We start from the raw sequence: 16,704 nt of genomic DNA, 5'->3' as shown, positions 1-16,704 counted from the left end.
CCCGGGAGGCGGAGCTTGCGGTGAGCTGAGATCCAGCCACTGCACTCCAGCCTGGGTGATAGAGCGAGACTCCATCTCAAAAAAAATAAAAAATAAAAAATAAAAATAAACAAATAAAAATAAAAATAGGTCAGAAAAAGCAGTATCGTGGACATTCTGAAACACCAGCCATGTCCCAGACACTGCTTACTCTGACCTACAGCCCCCCAATAGGTGGTACCCAGATCCCCCAGTAGACAGTTCTCCCTCAACCCCCCAAGCCTCTCTCTTTCTCCTAGGCACAAACCCAGGGCCTAAGGAGCATCAGGCAGATTTCAAAGCTACGGGAGGTGACGCTTGTGAATGTTCCTCCTAGCTCAGTCTGAAGCAATCTTTCCGTTGAAACGTTCAAACCCTCTCCCTCCTTTCACACACCAAAAAAAAAAAAAGAAAAAAAAAAAAAGCCAGCATTCCAGGCAGCTGCCAGCTCTATCCCTAGTTACACTCTCAATCTCACACAGCCTGGCCACAAGATTTATCAGGAAGCCAGTTAGCAGCTTAGGCCTGGAAATAACGTCACTCAAACCCCCAGCACACCAAGGGAACTTCTGAGAGCAGCTCTCACTAGTGGCGTTCTTTCACCCTCCTTAGTCCCCCAATTCTAGTTGCGAACAGATGCCAGGAGGCTCTTGAGGGAGTGAGTGTCACGCCAGCAGAAAGAAGGGAAGCAGGGAGATGGGACCACGATGGATGGCTATTTCTTTTACTGCTTTCTTCCAGATGATTCAACTTTCCCCAGCTCAGGCCTTCAACCAGTCTATGGCCAGTTCATGACAAGAAGTAAAAACTCACAAACTGCCCACTCAAGCCCAAACCAATTTTGAACAAGTTCCCAAAAGGTTTCGCAGGGAGATGAACTAGCCTGGAACCCACTAAGGTTCTTACCATTACCAGCAATGAGATCAGAAACTCGGAACCAACAACACAGCCTCGCCTGCTAGAAAGTAAGTTTATCTTTCCCAGCACTCTCTCCCGGATCCTCTCGGCCTCTGTTTCTCAGAAACTGTTTCTCTGTCTCTTTCTTAGAAAGGACACTGTGAGAACCCTTGGAAGTCTAGAGCCTGGTTTAAAGCAGGGTTTCTTAAGCTCGACTCAACTGACATAGAGCTGGAGAATTCTTCCTTTGCAGCGGGGGGAAACTGTCCTATGCATTGTAGGATGTTTGGCAAGCATCCTGGCTCCTATACCCTCAATGCCATGAGAATTCTCTCCCAATCGCCAAGCGGAGGAGTGAGGACAGGGTCTGCGCCGTCCCCAGCTGACAGCGCTGATGGGAGTGTGCACCTCCTTCAGAAGCCCCGATGCCTGTGTCTCTCAACTATCAAATCAAGTTCCAGCAAAGAACTGGAAACCTTTAAGCTGTGTATAGAACCATTGTGTGTAGCACTGGAAACTCTTCCTTTTCTAAGTCCCTGTAAATGGTGTTTTTTTTTTTTTGGAGACAGGGTCTGGCTCTGTCTCCCAGGCTGAAGTGCAGTGGTACAATCAGGGCTCCCTGCAGACTTGACCTCCCCAGGCCCAAGCGATAAAGGTTCCTCAAGATCAGCTGGAAGGTTCACACTGAAGAACATTAGTGGATGGTGGTATTTGGGGCCAGGAGTGAAAGTGTTTCCTCTAAAATAGTTCCCTACACAGTGGGAGACGTGGTTCTTCTGAGATTCATGTAATACGTTCTGTGTTTCTCTGAACCATTTTTCAGTCTTTGTTTCTGTCATCATATATGAGGGAAATTCCATAGAGACTACATCAGACAAAACTGACATTATTAATTAGGAGAAAATACAGGTGCTTACCTTTTCAAGGCTTATTAATATAGTTGCCACAATACATATATGATAAGCAGTGTACATATACATACAAGTTGTTTAGGCCAGGCATGGTGGCTCACGCCTGTAATCCCAACACTTTGGGAGGCTGAGGCGGGCGGATCACTAGGTCAGGAGTTCAACACCAGCCTGACCAACACGGTGAAACCCTGTCTCTACTAAAAATACAAAAAAAAAAATTAGCCAGGTGTGGTCGCGGGTGCTTGTAGTCCCAGCTACTTGGGAGGCTGAGGCAGGAGAATGGTGTGAACTTAGGAGGCAGAGCTTGCAGTGAGCCGAGATCATGTCACTGCACTCCAGCCTGGGCTACAGAGTGAGATTCCGTCTCACAAAAAAACAAAAAAAATTTAGCCGGGCGTGGTGGCGCGCGCCTGTAATTCCAGCTATTCAGGAGGCTGAGGAAGGAGAATCGCTTGAACCTGGGAGGCGGAGGTTGGTCACAGTGAGCCAAGATTGTGCCACTGCACTCCAGCCTGGGCGACAGAGCAAGACTCCATCTCAAAAAAATATATATATATATATGTATCTATATACACATACATATACAGTTGTCACAATACGTATATGATAAACGGTGTACATATACACATAAAACGTTTATGATGGATCTAGCTCCCTGCTAAAAAAGAAGCCCAGACACTGAAAGATACATGAGTGTTTCTAAAGACTTGGGGGTAGGCTCGACCTTGGGGTCTGGATGCTGAGTTTTATGTAAATATCTACCTGTGGGTGGGGCACCATGGCTCACGCCTATAATCCCAGCACTTTGGGAGGCTGAGGCAGGTAGATCACCTGAGGTCAGGAGTTTGAGACCAGCCTGGCCAACATGGTGAAACCCCGTCTCTACTAAAAATACAAAAAAATTAGCTGAGCATGGTGGTGGGTGCCTGCAATCCCAGCTACTTGGGAGGCTGAGGCAGGAGAATTGCTTGAACAGGGGAGGCGGAGGTTGCAGTGGGCTGAGATCGTGCCATTGTACTCCAGCCTGGGCAACAAGAGAGAAACTCTGTCTCAAAAAACAAAACAAAACAAAACAAAAAACAAACTACGCATGTGGCTATCTGTGTTTAACACACTAGGAAAATCTTTATTTTTTACTTTTTTTTTTTTTTTGAGATGAAGTCTGGCTCTCATCCCCAGGCTGGAGTGCCCCCCAAACTGCTGGGATTAAAAGCGTGAGCCACCGCACCCGGCCAAACTAGGAAAATCTTAAGAATGGCTCAGTGGGGATTTTTTTGTTCCTTTGTTTTGGTATAATTATCCTCATTTTTTTTCCAAATCTTAAAGCAGGGTTTCTCAAATTTGGTACTATTGACATTTGGGGCCAGGTAATTCTTGGGGGGCAGTGGGGAGCCCTGGGCACAGGAGGATGTTGAGCAGCATCCCTGACTTCTACCTACTAGTAGCCAGCAGCACCTCACCAAGCTGTGACAACCAAAAAGATCCCAGACATTGTCAATGTCCCCTGGAAGACAGAAGTGACCCTGTTTTATAAGAAGATAAACATCCCCACATCCTTTTGTGTAAAAGGGGGAATGTTTTTACTCTTAGGCCAGAGAAGCAAGACCAGCTGAGACCTACTGGTATAAAGCATATCACCCATTCACATGGTGAGAATGCAGTAAATGTTCATACCACTAGCTAAGGAGAGATCCCGAGAGATGTCACTTTTCAACAGGCACAGGAGAGGGTGAAAGAGTTGTTATTATACTAAAAACAAAAAAAGAAACACAAATAGTTGGATACGCCCAGATAACAGCTGAGATGTCAGAGGGAACCATGGCAATGATCGCAGAAGAGCAAGGAACGCAGCCAGGGCGACTTCTAAGAGCATGACTCAAGACAGAATTGACCAGGAGGCCAAGACGACAGCCCTGAGGGTGGGCTGTGGCCATCGTGCTTTGGGACTAGGCCTCAGGATGTGGAAATAGGCAATCCTAAGCCCAGCTAACACCACACTGTGCTTTCCAGGCTTCAAGGCGCCATTCACAGACCTGAATGCAGGTCATCCTGTTTCCCTCGAGAGAGACAAAGTCCTGGTGGCTGGCAGGAGAGGCCTGGCTCATTCCTCCAAAGAGGGTGTCAGCTCAGGACAACATGGGCACAGGCCCTGATCGCTGGGAGTGGGGGAGGGGTGGCTTCCAGAAACCTGTCTATGGCAGGGAACAAAGTGGCCCAGGAATTCCTCCAAGACCTCTGAGAACATCTTTCCTGATAGGGAGCAGCGCTCTATGATGCTCTAACCAAGCAGGTGAGGGTCTGATGCCTGATGGGCAAGGTCTAACCCAGGGCCAGGCTATCTGATTTCAAACTGCTGGGGTAAGGGGGTGGAGCTATTCTCAGCGACAATCCTAAAATTCATCTGGATTAAATCTTTCTCCAGGGTTTAACCATCATCTGGAGTCTAGAGATAGACCCTAAGTATCTATATCCCTAGACAACCACTAGGGTTGTTACTTTATTTTTTGAGACAGGGTCTCACTTTGTTGCCCAGGCTGGAGTGCAGCGGCACGATCATAGTTCACTGTAGCCTTGAACTGCTGGGCTCCAGTGGTCCTCCCGCCTCAGCCTCCCAAGTAGCTGGGACTACAGGTGTACATCGCCACACCTGGCTAACTTTTTGATATTTTGTAGGGATGAGATCTCCCTATATCGCCCAGGCTGGTCTTGAACTCCTGAACTCAAGGGAACCCCTGCCTCAGCCTCCAAAGTGCTGGGATTACAGGCATGAGCCACAGCACCTGGCAGGGTCCTTACTTTCTTCTTTCCAGGGACAAAAGGTACCAGCTGGGTGTTACTGGGGACTTGTTTCTCTTTGCTCCCACTGGGCCTCTCCAAACTGTGGGCAGAGAACCCTGTTTGCCACCAGAGATCACTGCTCAGGCTGGGCGTGGTGGCTCATGCCTGTAATTCCAGCACTTTGGAGGCTGAGGCAGGCAGATCACAAGGTCAAGAGATCAAGACCATCCTGGCTAACATGGTGAAACCCCGTCTCCACTAAAAATACAAAAAATTAGCCGGGCGTGGTAGCCGGCGCCTGTAGTCCCAGCTACTCGGGAGGCTGAGGCAGGAGAATGGTGTGAACCCGGGAGGCAGAGCTTGCAGTGAGCTGAGATCCGGCCACTGCACTCCAGCCTGGGCGACAGAGCGAGACTCCATCTCAAAAAAAAAAAAAAAAAAAAAATCATTGCTCATTCCTCGGTGGACTCTATCCACACAAATTCCACACAACCTCACCCTGCAGTGCATGGACCAATAGGATTAAACAATCTGAGGCTTTTTTTTTTTTTCAAGACGGAGTCTCGCTCTGTCACCCAGACTGGAGTGCAATGGCGCAATCTTGGCTCACTGCAACCTCTACCTCCCGGATTCAAGAGATTCTCCTGTCTCAGCCTCCTTAGTAGCCGGGGTTACAGGCAAAAATACAAAATATTTGTATTGTTAGTAGAGATGGGGTTTTGCCATGTTGCCCAGGCTGCTTTCAAACTCCTGGCTTCAAGTGATTCTCCCACCTCGGCCTCCCAAAGCGCTGGGATTACAGGCGTGAGCCACCGTGCCCGGCCAAATTTGAGGCTTGTTGGATTTGAAATTGCAAAGCGAAAATTTTAAGTGTGCCCAGTTTTATGGAGAGTGGATCCACAGCTTTCACCACATTCATGGGCAATGGGTCCTGCACTTTCCAAAAAATCCTTTATTTGTCCAAATCAAATGCATTTAGGCTGGGATTCAACATTCTACTTCCGGGAATTCATCCTATAAAACAAATCCCACTGGTGTGCAAACATATTCACTGGCTATTCATTGTAGTAATGGTAACAGAAAATTCCGGTAAAAAACAGAAATATCTATCAACTGACAACTGGTTAAATAAATTATGGTACACCTAATGGAATGAAATACAATGCACCCATTAAAAAGATCCAAGGAGGCCAGGCACAGTCGCTCACACCTGTAATCCCAGCACGTTGGGAGGCCGAAGTAGGCGGATCACTTGAGGCCAGGAGTTCGAGACCAGCCTGGGCCAAATGGAGAAACCCTGTCTCTGCTAAAATTACAAAAAGTAGCCGGGTGCGGTGGCACATGCCTGTAGTCCCAGCTACCGGGGAGGCTGAGGCAGGAGAATTGCTTGAACCCAGGAGGCCGAGCTTGCAGTGAGCTGAGATTGCACCACTTCACTCCAGCTGGGGTGACAGAGAGTGACTCCGTCTAAAAAAAAAAAAAAAATCCAACAAGTGTGGAGTATGGTCTAGTGCAGTAGTCCTCGGGACAGGGAAGGAAGGGAGGGAGGAAGGAAAGAAGAGAAGGAAGGGAGGGAGAGAGACAGAGGGAGGGAAGGAGGAAGGAAGGAAGGAAAGTAGAGAGGGAAGGAGAACTGATTCTATTCCTCAGGGGACACAGGGCGATGTCTCAAGATATTTTTGGTTGTCACGACTTGGGGGTGCTCCTGGCCTGGAGTGGGTGGAGGCCAGGGCGCTGCTCAGCACCCCGCAGTGTCCAGGATGGCCCCACCACGGTGAACAATCCAGCCCCAGATGTCAACAGTGCTGACGGAGGGGGAGAAATCCCGCTCCAGTGTGACCTCCAAGTAATGAAAACCACAGCACACAGGATTCTGCGGCAAACGCTATCACAGTGTACGTGTTTTTAAAGGAAAGGCACACACGTATCTTAGGAAAGGGACATACGGAGTCGATGACAGTCCCTGTCTCTGGGGAGAGAGACGGGGCTGGCTGCCCGAGGAGCAGAGAGGGAAAACTGACTTCTCCCTCTACCTTTTCAACTTTGTACTTTACCCATCCGGAGGATTTTGAACAGAACTGCTCTAGAAGCAATTTTCCCCGGCTCTGGGTTATCTGGCAAGAATCCTGTGTCGACAGCCTCGGGACTCCTCTCTTCCCCTTCTCTCCCCGCACCCCGCCTTTGCAGGGGAGGGGAGGAGGGGTGAGGTCCGCGTCCCTGGGCAGCCCCTGGGTGCCTCTCCCCTCCTCCCAGGGGTTCTGTCCCCGCTTCTGGAGCCCGCATGGCGGGCAGGGCCTGGGCCACCTCATCGCCCCCGTCCGTCCCTTGCTCTTCCCACCCGGCGGAGACACGCACCAACGTCCCCACCTCGGTCCCTCCGGCCCCCTCCCGAGCCAGGTCGGGCCTGGCCCCCTCATCCGGGCAGCCCGGGGCCCAGGACTCGGCCCCCGTCTGGGCCTGAGCTCACCTGGCTCGCCTTGTAGAACTGCTTCTTCAGCCCCGCCACCGACATGCTGCCGCCCGCCGCCGAGCCTCCCGCCCGGACTGCGCCAGCGACAGGCTCCCTGGCGCCGCCGACCCTCTGCGCGCCTCAGCAGCCCCTGTCGGCGCCGCCTCCGCCAACCGCTTGCCAGCTCCGCGTCCGCCCCGGCGCCGCCTCAGCCGCTCGCGCGCCCGCGCGGCCAGGATATTACATGGCAACCGCACGCTTCCGGTGCCGGCCCCCGCGCGCGCCCCCCGGTCCCGTCTGCGCACGCGCGCCCTCTGCCGGCTGGAGAGCGCACGTGCACGTTGTCTGCCGCGAGAGACGCCACCTCTGTCAGTGAGTTGAGCGGAGCGAGCCTAGAGGGGCCGTAGCAGGTGCAGCGTCCCCTGGAGTCCCGGAGGTGACCCTAACGTCTTGGGAAAGGCGCTTAGTTTAAACCTGGCCAGGGAGGTTGGGAAGCAGAAGGGGCCCCTCCCTGCTTACGATTCTCCAGATTCCTGTTTGCTCATGTTAGCTAAATCTAAATCCAGTTCCTCCAACTGTTCAGGCTCCCTCCCCTTCTTTTTTTTTTTTTTTTTTGCTTTTTTTCTGAGACGGAGTCTTGCTTTGTCACCCAGGCTGGAGTACAGTGTTGCAATCTCGGCTCACTGCAACCTCCGCCTCCCGAGTTCAAGCGGTTCTCCTGCCTCAGCCTCCCGAGTAGCTGGGACTACAGGCGCGCACCACCACGCTTGGCTCATTTTTGTATTTTTAGTAGAGACAGGGTTTCGCCATGTTGGCCACACTGGTCTCGAACTCCTGACCTCAGGTGATCCACCCTCTCCTCCCCCTAGCCTCCCAAAGTACTGGGATCACAGGTATGAGACACCGTGCCCGGCCACCTGTCTTCCTCTCTCTCTGTCCTGTGTTCATCCATTCAGTAGCCCACGTGACACATAGAGACATAGAGGTCTGTCTTCATGCCCTGACCATACTTTCCACCAGTCCTCCCCTCCAATTCATCCCTGGCATGGCGGCCAGAAAGATGCTTCTAGAATGCAATTCAGGGTCGGGCGCAGTGGCTCATGCCTGTAGTCCCAGCACTTAGTGAGGCAGAGGCGGGTGGATCACGAGGTCAGGAGTTCAAGACCAGCCTGGCCGACAAGGTGAAACCCCGTTTCTACAAAAACAAAAAACACAAAACACAAAAATTAGCTGGGCGTGTTGGCGCACTCCTGTAATCCTAGCTACTCAGGAGGCTGAGGCAGGAGAATCGCTTGAACCCGGGAGGCGGAGGCTGCGGTGAGCAGAGATCGCACCACTGCACTCCAGCCTGGGCGATGGAGTGAGACTCCATCTACAGAAAAAAAGAAGAATGCAATTCAGATCACACCAGTCCCCTGTTTTAATTCGGCCTACCACCCTTAGGATATACTCCAGACTTCCTAACATGTTTTACAAAGCCTGCATAATTTGGCCCCATCAACTCTCTCTGTCTCTGTTTTTTTTTTTTTTTTTGAGACAGAGTCTTGCTCTGTCGCCCAGGCTGGAGTACAGTGGCACAATCTCGGCTCACTGCAAGCTCCAGCTCCCGGGTTTATGCCATTCTCCTGCCTCAGCCTCCCTGGTAGCTGGGACTACAGGTGCTGGCCACTTTGCCTGGCTAATTTTTTTGTATTTTTAGTAGAGACCGGTTTTCACCGTGTTAGCCAGGATGGTCTCGATCTCCTGACCTTGTGATCCGCCCGTCTGGGCCTCCCAAAATGCTGGGATTATAGGCGTGGGCCGCCGCTCCCAGTCCCCATAGATTCTTCTCAACTATTCTTTCTTCCTCTTCTATAATTCATAATCCTTGCTGTTTATGAGACTCTGCTAACATCGTTCCCCTCTTCTACATTATTCCTGAGTCTTTCCTCCACCCTTTGTACCTAAAGAGGACTCTGTGTGGAGTGTCACCTCTTCCAGGAAGACTTCCCAGGTTGACACCTGGTTATTGATATGGATTTTTATATCAACTGTTATTGATAAAAATGTACAAAATGAATTGGAAATAATTAATTGGAATGACTAAATGAATCAAAAAAGAGAAACCAGAAAATGACTACAGTTAAAAAGCTTGGTACATAAAGGTGTTGAAATCGCTGAGAGATTTGGTTGATTTTTTGAAGCAGAAGATTGCTGGAAGTTTCCAAAAGCCTCAAAAGAAAGTAGTAGACTAGGCCGGGCGCGGTGGCTCTCGCCTGTTATCCCAGCACTTTGGGAGGGCCAGACGGGCGGATCATGAGGTCAGGAGATCCAGAACATCTTGGCTAACACAGTGAAACCCTGTCTCTACTAAAAATACAAAAATTAGCCGGGTGTGGTGGCTGACGCCTGTAGTCCTAGCTACTTGGGAGGCTGAGGCAGGAGAATGGCGTGAATCCGGGATGCAGAGCTTGCAGTGAGCCGAGATCACGCCACTGCACTCCAGCCTGGGCTACAAAGCGAGACTCTGTGTCAAAAAAAAAAAAAAAGGTAGTAGACTAGGTCAATCAGGGAGTTATTTCAGAATGTATACACCCTAACCTCACTTCCCAAGATTTTTATTAGGCTATTAGGAATACTTTGAAAGAGCTTATTGATGTGCTCTGATAAGCTCTGATAAGAGCTTGTTCATGTGCCCTTAACTGTGATCCACCGTTGTAAATCATTGAAAAATGCGAGAATGTCAGAAAAGGAGTTGAAAACATCTTCATATCTCAGACAGGGAAACTGAAATATTGAGCAATGACATGACTTGCCCAAAGTTGTGTCCCCAAATTTTCTATTTCTCCACACTTTTCCCAACAAACACTACTGGCTTAATTATCCAATCTACTTCAATAGAATTTCAAACTTGGGCTAAAGTCCAATCTTCTTTGCTCACCTCTCCTTCTGAGATTAAATTGGTGTGGAAGAAAACCTGTTTCCGCTGGGCGCGGTGGCTCATGCCTGTAATCCCAACACTTTGGAAAGAAAAAGGAAAGAAAGAAGAAAGAAAAAAGAAAAGAAAGGGAAAGAAAGAAAATAAAGAAGGAAAGAAAAGAAAAGAAAGAAAGAAAGGAAAAGAAAAGAAAGCCAGCCAGCCAGTCAGCCTGTTTCTAGACTCACAAGCTAACACTGAAGTTCTCTGTTTTGTGTGAGGCTTTAAATCTGTTTGATCTACACAGTTCAATCAAATATTTATATATTCACTCAAATATTTATTGACCTGGTAAATATGATCAGTTACTAACAGGTTCTGGGGTTCCAGTGAGGAATGAGTCCTACCCTCGTCAGAACTAATGACAAAAGCAGAAATTAATTCATTCGTCAAATAACAAACTAATACAAAGACACAGCTGTAATTGCTTTAAGAAAAAGAACAGTGCTGTAGGCACTTGATCTTGTCAGGGTTGGGGAAGAAAAGGCTTCCTGGGGTGCCGATATAAGATCTGAAAAGTATAAATTATCCAGGAAAAGAGCTGCGAAAAGATTGTTCTAGGCAGAGAAAACAGCATGTGCCAATTTCCCGAGGATTAAACCAGAAACCATTTCGTCCGTTTCCTTCATTCTACATGTTATTTACTGAATGTCAAATACGTCTGAAGCGCTCCCCAGACTTCGGTTTATTGTTCTTGTAGAAAGCAATTTATAATTTTAATTGCTGTTGCTATATTTAGCCGATGTCCCATTAGGATAAACTCAAAACTCCAGGTTCCTCATCTAAATCCCACTTTGAAGTTGTCATCTGCGTCCTGCGTAAAACGTACTCCTGGTGACGTAAGAGCCTGAGCCTCCCTCCTCTTAGGGACTATCCCACGCGATCAGCCAGTCGCAGCGCAGGACAATCAGCTTGACACCTTCTTTCCCCAATCGCAGGGCAGCTCCTCCCAGCCAATGGCAGGCCTCCGAGGGGAAGCCCCCGTCCCCCGCGGAAATATCAATGGGCGAGCTCTGGGAGGAACAGAAGTCACGGCTCTCGCGAGGATGCCCCCGGCGCTCCTCAATTCCCGAGGCGGGCCGTCACGTGACCCGGGCTCGCCCAATTGGCGCGCGGACCACTGGGGTAGCCGCGGTTCCCGCCAAATACGAGCGCGGCGGCCGCGGCGGCAGCAGCGGCGGCGCGGGCGGGAGGGCGAAGAGCAGCGGCCGCCTGAGGGGAGCCCGCGCCTCCGCCGCCTGAGAGGAGCTCGAGCCGCTGCCGGGGCGATGCTGGAGGAGCCAGAGTGCGGGGCGCCCGGCGCCAGGGGAGCCACCGCAGGTCGGTTCGGGCCCACGCCGAGGGGAAGGGGGGGCGCGGCGCGCGGCCTGAACGGGCCGAGGCGGCGATGGGAGGCGGACGGGCCTCCCGGCGCCAAGCCTGGTCCTGTGGGCCAGGCGTTCACCCCCTGGAGTCTTCTCATCCCCAGCGAAGGCCTGGCATCCCCAAGGGCACTCTCCTTGACGTTATTGTTGTAGTCGCGACCATATTGTTTCCGGCGCTTTTGGGTCAGTTCGTCCCTCCAGGGCCCTCTGGGGCGATGGGTCGGAGGAGCCGAGAGGGAAAACTGAGGCCCAGGGAAACGAAAGGGCTTGCCCTGAAGGTTACTGGGTGCGTTTGTGTCCCTTGACCATGTTGGACCTTGCAACGGGTGGGGAAACTGAGGCCCGAGCTTGCACGAGTTCGGGGGCCGGGACCGATGCCTCTGCGGGTCTGGGCAAGCCCAGGTAAGAGACCCAGATGGTGGGGATGGCCAGGAGGCTGGGACTCCCGAGTTCTTGCTGCCGCCTGATAAGCACCGTGACTTTCTCCTCCCTGTGCCTTGGAACGGGGTCTTTGGATCCCACAAGCCTTCCCGAAACGTGGGAGGGTGAATCAAGGAAGACCAGACTGCCCCTTTCCCTTGCTGGACTCTGCGTTACATAACGCTTTGGCAGCACTTGGCATTACGCTCTGGCATGTAGTAGGTGCTCAGTAAATAACGTGAACGAATGAAGGGCTAGAGTGGACACCACTCCAGTTTCTCAGCCTCAGCAGTGTTGATATCTGTTGCTGTCCTGGGCTCGGCACTGCAGGGTGCTCAGCATTATCCCTGGTCTCCGCCTTTTGCAGGCCAGTAGCAGCCCCCCTCCCCAAGTCTTAGTAACAACCAAAAATACCATTGCCCTGTGTTCTCTATGCAGCAGATTCCTCCTTGGCTGAAAATCATGGCTGTAGTTCCTTCTAGTCTTTGGGATTTCACGGAGACATGAAATTAATATAAAGTTGGTATTGTCCTGGAGCTGTGATGTTTTAAGTCAGGATGTTTAACTTTATTTTATTTTATTTATTTATTTTGAGACAGTCTTGCTCTGTTGCCTAGGCTGGAGTGCAGTGGCAGGATCCCGGCTCACTGCAACCTCTGGCTCCCTGGTTCAAGTGATTCTTGTGCCTCAGCCTCCTGAGTAGCTGGGATTACAGGCCTGCACCACCATGCCTGGCTATTTTTTTATTTTTCAGTAGAGCTGGGGTTTCACCATATTGGGCAGACTGGTCTCGAACTCCTGACCTCAAGTGATCCACCCACCTCGGCCTCCCAAAGTGCTGGGATTACAGGTGTGAACCACCATGCCTGGCCAGGATATTTAATTAAAAAAAAAAAAAATTACTACTCGCTAGGATCATACTATCATGAAAGGAAAGTATATTTTAGTGCCAAATAAAATTAGAAAGGATGTAATCGCAGAATAAAGAGCAGTTAGTAACTTTATACACACATATGTGTTAATCGTGTGTATCTTTGGATCCCTGGATTGGGAGTGTCCCGTTTTATATACAGGATTTTTTAATGAGGGGGGTTCTGTTTTTAGTGAGGTTGTTTCTGTTCCACTTGCATCAAAGCTAGTGACTCAGAACCACACAAATAGATCTTTGTGATTGTCCTGAAAATAAAGTTAAGTGACTAAAAATCATATCCTTCAGCTGGGTAGAAATCCATGTCTTTTGGTAACTGGAAACTTGAGAATGATATTCTCTGAAGTGACTAGAAAGGAAACGAATTTTCTCAGTACCTTTTCTTATTCGCTAAGCTTGGGGCAGCTGGTGGGGTGGTTTCATGTATGGATGATGGAGGTTTTTAGGAAGCTCCAGTCTGCTTTTAAAAAATACTCACATAGCCGGGCGCGGTGGCTCAAGCCTGTAATCCCAGCACTTTGGGAGGCTGAGACGGGCGGATCACGAGGTCAGGAGATCGAGACCATCCTGGCTAACACGGTGAAACCCCGTCTCTACTAAAAAATACAAAAAACTAGCCGGGCGAGGTGGAGGGCCCCTGTAGTCCCAGCTACACGGGAGGATTAGGCAGGAGAATGGCGTGAACCTGGGAGNAAAACTCACATAACGCTTATAAAACATACGTAGATTAACCAAAATAACTAGGTTTTTCCACTCCAGATCTCCTGGTAAGTGTGAGCTTCCTAACCTTACTCTGTTTAAGGTATTTATCTCAAGACTTGGTTCTATTTATGGTCACTTCGGCATCTGCTTTGATATTATTAGATGCTTTTCTTGAGATTTTTTTTGCAGGAAAATGTTCTCTCTTATCTTTTGATAGCACTTCAGCGCCTGCCTGGCATGCTCCAGGTGCTTTAAATTGTGACACCTTCATGAATTATCTTTAAAAAGGAAAGGATCCCTTTTCTAATTTTACAAATTTGGTGGTGGTGTGGGGGCTTGGGTTGGAGGAGGATGTTCGGGGATCATGTGAATGAAATAGATAATCCGATGTTTTCTCTCGTCCCTACTTTTACTCATTCCACTTTCATTTCATGAAACAGTTCCTGTTTCTCTCTTAGTTGGCTTTCTGATGTATTCCAGACCCTAACCAGGTACCATAGGTGGAGCATGGAACAAATCTTTCTGCTATCATAGAGTTGGCATTTTGTTTAGGGAGAGACATAATAAACACGAAAGTTTCAGATTAAATGCCACAAAGAAAATAAAACAAGACATGACAGTGTCTAGGGTAGGATTTCTCGAACTATTAACATTTTGCGGCCAGGAGCTGTGGCCAGCACTTTGGGAGGCCAAGGCGGGCGTATCACGAGGTCAGGAGTTTGAGACCATTCTGGCTAACATGATGAAACCCCGTCTCTGCTAAAAATACAAAAATTAGCCGGGCATGGTGGCACGCGCCTATAGTCCCAGCTACTTGGGAGGGTGAGGCAGGAGAATCGCTTGAATCGGGGAGGTGGAAGTTGCATTGAGCTGAGATCGTACCATTGCACTCCAGCCTCAGTGACAGAGCAAGACTCTGTCTCAAAAAAAAAAAAAAATTTTTTTTTGGCCCATATAATTCTTCATTGTGGCGTGCTATGCTGTGCATTGCATTGTGGGACATTTAGCAGAATCCCTGGCCTCTACCCACTGGATGTGAAAAGCGTCCCTTCAAGCCCTCCCCACATCATGACAACCAAAAGCATCTCTAGACTGTGCCAAATTGGCCCCCAAGGGCAGAGGGGTCAGAATTGCCTCCACCTTGTACATAATTGGCTCTACATATGTGTTTGCTAACTTGATTATTTGCAACATTTAACAATTTACCCTTTGACACTTTTATTTGCAGCCATGGATTGCAAAGATAGACCAGCTTTTCCAGTTAAGAAGTTAATACAAGGTAATTATTTGGAAATGGGTTAAAGAGTTATTCCTAGTTTATAGTCTTCCTTGTCTCTTGTTGGAGACCTCAGTGGAAGCGTGGAGCTAGAAGGGAGAGAAACAGTTCCTCTTCAGACTAGGAAGCTGGGAAAATGCTTTTCACACAGTAATGTCTGGTGGGATTCCCACAAGTAAACCCCGAGGCCTCCACTCACCCACAATTGGCATTTTGTAACTTGCAGCTGGGGAGCTGTCCTGTGTATTGTAGGGAGCTTAGCAGCAGCCCCGGCGTCTTCCCACTGGATGCCAGTAAGTGGATCCTCCAAGTTGTAACAACCAAAAATATCTCCATACGTGGCTGATGTCCCCTGGGAGGTAGAACTGCCCCCATGGAGAACCACTGTTGTCCTGGAAGATAAATGTTCCCAAATCCTTCTGTGTAAAACGGGGAGTGCATTTACCCTTAGGCCACATGAGTGGTCGGATTTTTTTTTTTTTTTTTTTTTGAGACGGAGTCTCACTCTTGTCAGGCTGGAGTGCAGTGATGCCATCTCGGTTCACTGCAACCTCTGTCTCCCGGGTTCAAGCAAATTCTCTTGCCTCAGCCTCCCAAGTAGCTGGGATTACAGGCGTGTGCCACCGCACCCAGCTAATTTTTGTATTTTTAGTAGAGACAGGGTTTCAGCATGTTGGCCAGGCTGGTCTTGATCTCCTGACCTTGCGATCCCCCTGCCTTGGCCTTTCAAAGTGCTGGGATTACAAGTGTGAGCCACCGTGCCCAGCCCAGATTGTATTGTTAGAAACTACAGTTGTGAGTTTTTCAAACTTGGGCTGGGTGCAGTGGGTGCATACCTGTAAAACCAGCTATTTGAGTGGCTGGGATGGGAGGATTGCTTGAGCCCAGGAGTTCAAGGCTGCAGTGAGCTATAATCATACCACTGCACTTCAGCCTGAATCACAGGAAGACTCTGTATCTTAAAAGAAAAAAAGGGAGAAGCCAGACACAGTGGCTCACACCTATAATTCCAGCACTTTGAGAGGCTAAGATGGGCAGACTGAGCTCAGGAGTTTGAGACCAGCCTGGCCAACATGGTGAAACCCCATCTCTATTAAAATACAAAATAGCTGAGCATGGTGGGGGGCACCTGTAGTCCCAGTTACTCAGGAGGCCGAGGCAAGAGAATTGCTCAAACCCGGGAGGAAGAGGTTGCAGTGAGCCAAGTGTGTGCCAATAAACTCCAGTCTGGCGACAGAGTGAGACTGTCTCAAAACAAACAACCTCCCCTCCAAAAAAAAACAGGTTTTTATTTGGTCTATTACATGATGAAATAGTTAATAAAAAGATGCATTGGCATGGAGGTAAGTGAACATAGGTTCCTTGGGAAGTTCACTCTCTAAAGTGTTTCTGTGTCCCTCCTAACGAGCCCGAAGCCTGGCAGGCTCTGGGAGAACAGTCTGATTGATGAGAAAAGCCTAACAGACCCTGGGGTGCTGAGGCCAGGAAAAAAACAAAACAAAACAAAAAACCCTGTCCACAAATATGTCTGTATTTTCTACTTGAGAACCAGATGCAGTTATCATCAAATGAGATTTTCACCCATTATAAATAAATTTGGAATATGAACTGGATCTGAAATCAAAAAATGTCTCTTGAAATTCTGGCAGTAGCTCTGCTAAAAGACTTGTCAGGATTTTTTTTTTTTTTTTTTTTTAGATGGAGTCTCGCTCTGTCACCCAGGCTGGAGTGCAGTAGCCGGATCTCAGCTCACTGCAAGCTCCGCCTCCCGGGTTCATGCCATTCTCCTGCCTCAGCCTCCGGAGTAGCTGGGACTATAGGCACTCGCCACCTCACCCGGCTAGTTTTTGTATTTTTTAGTAGAGACAGGGTTTCACCGTGTTAGCCAGGATGGTCTCGATCTCCTGACCTCGTGATCCGCCCGCCTCGGCCTCCCAAAGTGCTGGAATTACAGGCTTGAGCCACCGCGCCCGGCCAGGATTTTTTTTTTTTTTTTTTTTTTTTT

The 16,704-nt window shown here is 49.3% G+C and overlaps 2 protein-coding genes across 4 annotated transcripts in view; one reads left to right on the top strand and one right to left on the bottom strand.

The window, feature by feature from the left end:
- SH3GL1 (SH3 domain containing GRB2 like 1, endophilin A2) overlaps nt 1-7,319 on the bottom strand; it is a 40,765-nt gene extending 33,446 nt beyond the window's left edge. For both annotated transcript variants that reach the window (XR_001880496.1, XM_017847192.1), the window contains exon 1: nt 7,072-7,319. Coding sequence is in view for 1 of the 2 variants with exons in the window: in XM_017847192.1 (XP_017702681.1) it covers nt 7,072-7,116 (45 nt within the window). In the remaining variant the exon portion in view is untranslated. The remainder of the gene's footprint in view (nt 1-7,071) is intronic.
- A 3,804-nt stretch (nt 7,320-11,123) lies between these two features.
- CHAF1A (chromatin assembly factor 1 subunit A) overlaps nt 11,124-16,704 on the top strand; it is a 47,392-nt gene continuing 41,811 nt past the window's right edge. The window contains exons 1-2 of one of the 2 annotated variants that reach the window (XM_017847194.1): nt 11,124-11,329; nt 14,652-14,702. In XM_017847194.1, coding sequence (XP_017702683.1) covers nt 11,278-11,329; nt 14,652-14,702 — 103 coding nt within the window. In that variant the 5' untranslated portion in view covers nt 11,124-11,277. The remainder of the gene's footprint in view (nt 11,330-14,651; nt 14,703-16,704) is intronic. The other variant, XM_017847195.1, reaches the window with a different exon arrangement.

This window comes from Rhinopithecus bieti, unplaced genomic scaffold (genome assembly GCF_001698545.2).
Source record: "Rhinopithecus bieti isolate Rb0 unplaced genomic scaffold, ASM169854v2 scaffold_28055, whole genome shotgun sequence".
NCBI classification, from domain to species: Eukaryota; Metazoa; Chordata; class Mammalia; order Primates; family Cercopithecidae; genus Rhinopithecus; species Rhinopithecus bieti.
Note: the sequence above shows the minus strand (reverse complement) of the source record. Positions and strands in the feature narration are given on the sequence as shown.